Raw genomic sequence first — 4,314 nt, forward strand, 5'->3', positions numbered from 1 at the left:
TAAAATTTTGTTCATCCCTAACGAGTAAAGAACAAACAACAAACACATCATCCCACCAAAGTCCTATCTTGCTCTCTCTTAATACTCACAAGCCACCTTGCATGTTCAATATTAATTTATATTATCCACCACCATTAAAGCTTTAAGGGTTTGCTATAAAATTCTAATATATAATTTGAAGAAAAAGATTAGCTACCAAAGTGGGTTAACTTGGGAGGTAACATTTACATGAATTCTAAGTATTTTCATATAATTTGTTTAACCTTTGCCCATTAAATATAATTTTCACCCTAATTATTAATTAATTAGTTTGGGGGGAACAATTAATAAAGGAGATTGAAAATAAAATCTCATGACAAGATAAACGATATCACACGCGTGTACACACACACCACACACACATATATATATGGGGGGAGGAGGCTTTGTAGGAATTAATATTTGTCTTGGCAGAGTCCATCTGCATCTACGACGTCGTCTTCCTCATCACTACGCCACGAACCCATCATGAAATACTCGAATTTATCAGCCGCGCACTCCGGCAAGGAGACGAGCACTCTGACGGCATCAGAGTCGCCGGCGACCGGCAAGAATAGGCAGTAAATGTCGCTGGTCAAAGGGCCCATATGCAGAGGCTTGCCCTCTCCAAAATCCAACTCTTCCAGCCCCAGCTTGGACCACTGCGATATCACCAAGCTCGACGGAGGCACCTCCGTTTTTACCGTTTTGTCCTCCAGCAGATCGATCACCGACCTGACGTAGCCGTCGGTGACGGAGGCCTTGGCCTGCTGGACCATGCTGACTCCGTGGCGGAGGTTAGACGCCGCCAGGTCCCTGACGCCGGCCTCGGCGCAGGCCAGCACGAAGGCGTTGCCGTAGAAGCCGGGGGGCAGATGCGGGTCGACCCGGGTGCGGAAGTTGAGGGAGAAGAGGAGCTTGACGTGGAGGGTGGGGGCCAGGTCCAGGGAGCGGGCCCAGGAGCGCCACGTGTGAGCCGCCAGGGCCTCGAAGGCGGTGCACTTTAGAGAGGGGAAGCACTGGCGCTTGAGGTGGAGGATATGGGAGGGGGAGAAGGTTAAGGAGGCGGGGGCGAGGGGGTATTGGGATTGGTGGGGAGGGGCATTTTGGGAAAATTGGGGGTGGGTAAAGGTTGGGTGCGGCGGGGTGCGGGGTTTCAACACGTGGCGGTCGTGAAAGGGGGAGACGGGCAAGTGGGCGGCAGTGGCCTTGGTGGTGAGGTGGGCCCAGGCGTGGAGGAATTGGGATGTGCCGATGCCGTCGCACAGACAATGATTGATGCCAGTGCACAGAATCATTCCTCCACAACGGAGATACGTGATCTGCCAATATCGGAAAAAAGAAGCGGAGGAGAAATCAGAACTACACCAAATACCACGATCAGGGCCATTTTCGTCATTCCACCACGAAACAAGCAACATCATTTGCAAATATAAAAATGTATATAAATTTTATTTTTAATTAATATTATCCCTGACAATATTTTCTTTGGAGTCATCGACAATGGTCAAGATAGTAATTTTCTTGAAAGGAAAATTGTATTTAAATCCCATATAATTGAATTCTGTCCGTACATTCCTTAAGTCATAAAAAAAAGTAGATTATAAAGATGCCTAAAGATATTCTTAAATATCATCATACGAAGATTCAAATCATAAAAAGTTTAAATACAATTTATCATTTCTAAAATTTCTCTAACATTAGTACTGGCAACTTGTTCATGATCACAATATAAAATATGCAATGAGATAATGTGTTAAAATTATTTCACAAATAACAAAATTTTGTTTGATAAATTAGTTATTCTTTTTTATAACACAAAAAATTTAAGAAGTCCCTAATCATAAATAATCTTTGGACTGAACCGTTTCACTTTTTCTAAAATTTATAATTCATTTTAACCCGACATAAGTGTAAGGACAAATTCATAGACACAAATAATTACACAATTTTACTTAAAAGTAAAATCGAACTCACGATCTTGCGATATCTTAAATTCTCAAATAAGTACGACTAATACTATCCTTAAAAGTTGACAAAATAATTATTTAAGCTTGTTAAAACTGAGTTATTAAGAACTTGTAGTTTTCTCAAGACAAAAAGTACATCAAGCTAGAGTTGTTGACACACAAATTATTTGAGGATTTTGTAAATTTGTGTATAGGCTACAAGTTCAATGAATTATCCAATTATCATGAGATTGAGAGGTGAACACAGACAAAAAACCAAAGTCATTATCATTAATGACACCATGTATCTCGATAATGTTTTATATTGATGTATTTTATTTTGGGTTATATTAATATAATATTTTTAATGATTTATTACATTAATTAGCTTGAATAATTTAGGGGTGAAATTGTTTAGTCATAATTAATAAGCATACTGGCGGCACCAAGCGGTCATGGGAATCTGCTTCAGCTTATCAATGTCATAATGAACACTCAGTGACTCAGCACGAAAGTATGCGCAGCCCTTTGGATATGTATCTAATCTAATTATTAAGATTTAAAACCAAGAAGAAAAATGAACTCCACGTCTTAATCACAGTGATCAATTCAGAATAAGTTACTTTAATTTGCTTTCTGGGCGATAGAAAAGCGATCGAGAACGAGCGAGCCAGCGAGCAAGCTAGAAAACGATAACTTTCAGAACAAGATCATCGTATGTCATATGATCATAAAAGAAATCGAACACAGAAACCCATGTCGGAAAACTGACCTGAACGACGAGGGGAGGAACATCGAGGAAGCTGCGAGCGTCAACCCTATAGAGTAGCTTCCTCCAGGACCTGTTTGGGAGGAGGGAAAGTGCGAGAAACTCGTCAGCGGTGATGTCCATGAAGGCCTCGGCGAAGAGGGCGCCCTGGCCATTACAGTCGACCTCGAGCTTCTGGTCATCTTCTGGGTTCGGCCGTAACCTCCCGGCGAGCGGGTAGTAATGGACGAGTAGTGTGGAGAGGGAGTACTTCAAGGTGTCTGCGCTTACAGATTTCTTGAAAAGGTAAAGATATTTGATGGAGAATCTTAGGAACTTTTGATCGTCTAAGTTGGAGAGGTAGAGTGAATGATTGGGGGTCAAGCTGTTCGGGGAGACCAAGGTGGGCTGGTTTGGGTAGAGACAAATAGCTGGGAGCTCTGGTGATCTCAACATGTTTAATCTAATCCTAGCCTCTTCTCTTTCCGAGAGAAGATCGATTATAAAGAAGAAGAAGCAGCAGCAGCAGCAGCTTCTGCTGAAGAGAAGAGGGAGATATGGATATATATATATATATATATACAGAGAGAGAGAGAGAGAGAGAGAGATGGCGTACTGGGAAGGGAAGAGGAGAGAGACAGGGGAAATTTAGAATGGGCCAATTGAAGATCTACGGTTGGATATGGTGGTGTACGATCAGATTCCTCACTGAGAATAAGGTTATTGAGAGCACAGCCTCACTTCCATTTCGTATGACCCTTCCTAACCTTTGTGATTACTAGCATGGCTGCCTGGTTCTAAAAGTTGTTCTTCCTTTAAGAAAGAAGATTATCTTGTTCAAAAAGTTAGTTTGAATTATATACTTAATTTTAAAATACTTTAATTTTAGAAATATATAAGGTGTCAAGTATAGTTATTTTGAATGTATTGGACAAAGGTCAATTATATAAAGGCGAAAGAAGTTAATTTCATCTAATTTCATCGCTTCAAGGCATAATTAGATTAAGTGACTAGATGAATAATATATATGCTAATCAATTTAGTGAGTTGTGAGTTCGATTATCGTTCTGCGTAAGGGTCAAAGACCCAACCTGTAATTTACTTTTTATGGTGTAATTAAAAACACGAGTACTGAGAATCGTGTAAGAGTGATCATTCCAAAAAATTAATTTCATCAATTTAATCAATAGATTTTAAATTATAAGGAAACAATCTTATTATTGTGTCAAGACTCAATTTTTATTATTATACGTGCGAGAATTCAAGTAATTTTTTTTAGACTTTTTTCATACTTAAATGTTTTTATTTTTTTATTTAAAGTATATAAGTCTAAATTTAAATAGCGAAGATTGTAACAAATTTGTCTTTTTCTTTTTAAAAGTGCTTTACGGTAAATTAAAAACTAAGATTCAAATTTTCAATCCTTCAAAGGATTTAGAATTTAGAGATTTTTGAGTTAATTTAGTATCTAAAACTATAATCTTTCACCTAGATTTAGAATAGTTGAAAGCAAATAAGGCTAAATTCATAGTTGATTGTAACAAATTTTTATTTTTCTTTTTAAAAATGTTCTAAGATGAATCAAAATGCTAAGACTCA

General features: G+C 38.8%; 1 protein-coding gene across 1 annotated transcript; it reads right to left on the reverse strand.

The window, feature by feature from the left end:
• Positions 1-332: 332 nt before the first annotated feature.
• Positions 333-3,942, reverse strand: LOC127808774 (alcohol acyltransferase 9). The gene is made up of 2 exons (XM_052347383.1): positions 2,740-3,942; positions 333-1,340 (listed from the first exon to the last, which is right to left on the reverse strand). Exons 1-2 carry the CDS (start codon positions 3,169-3,171, stop codon positions 435-437), a joined length of 1,338 nt encoding a protein of 445 aa, XP_052203343.1. The 5' UTR covers positions 3,172-3,942; the 3' UTR covers positions 333-434.
• Positions 3,943-4,314: the final 372 nt, after the last annotated feature.

This window comes from Diospyros lotus, chromosome 8 (genome assembly GCF_014633365.1).
Source record: "Diospyros lotus cultivar Yz01 chromosome 8, ASM1463336v1, whole genome shotgun sequence".
Classification (NCBI taxonomy): Eukaryota; Viridiplantae; Streptophyta; class Magnoliopsida; order Ericales; family Ebenaceae; genus Diospyros; species Diospyros lotus.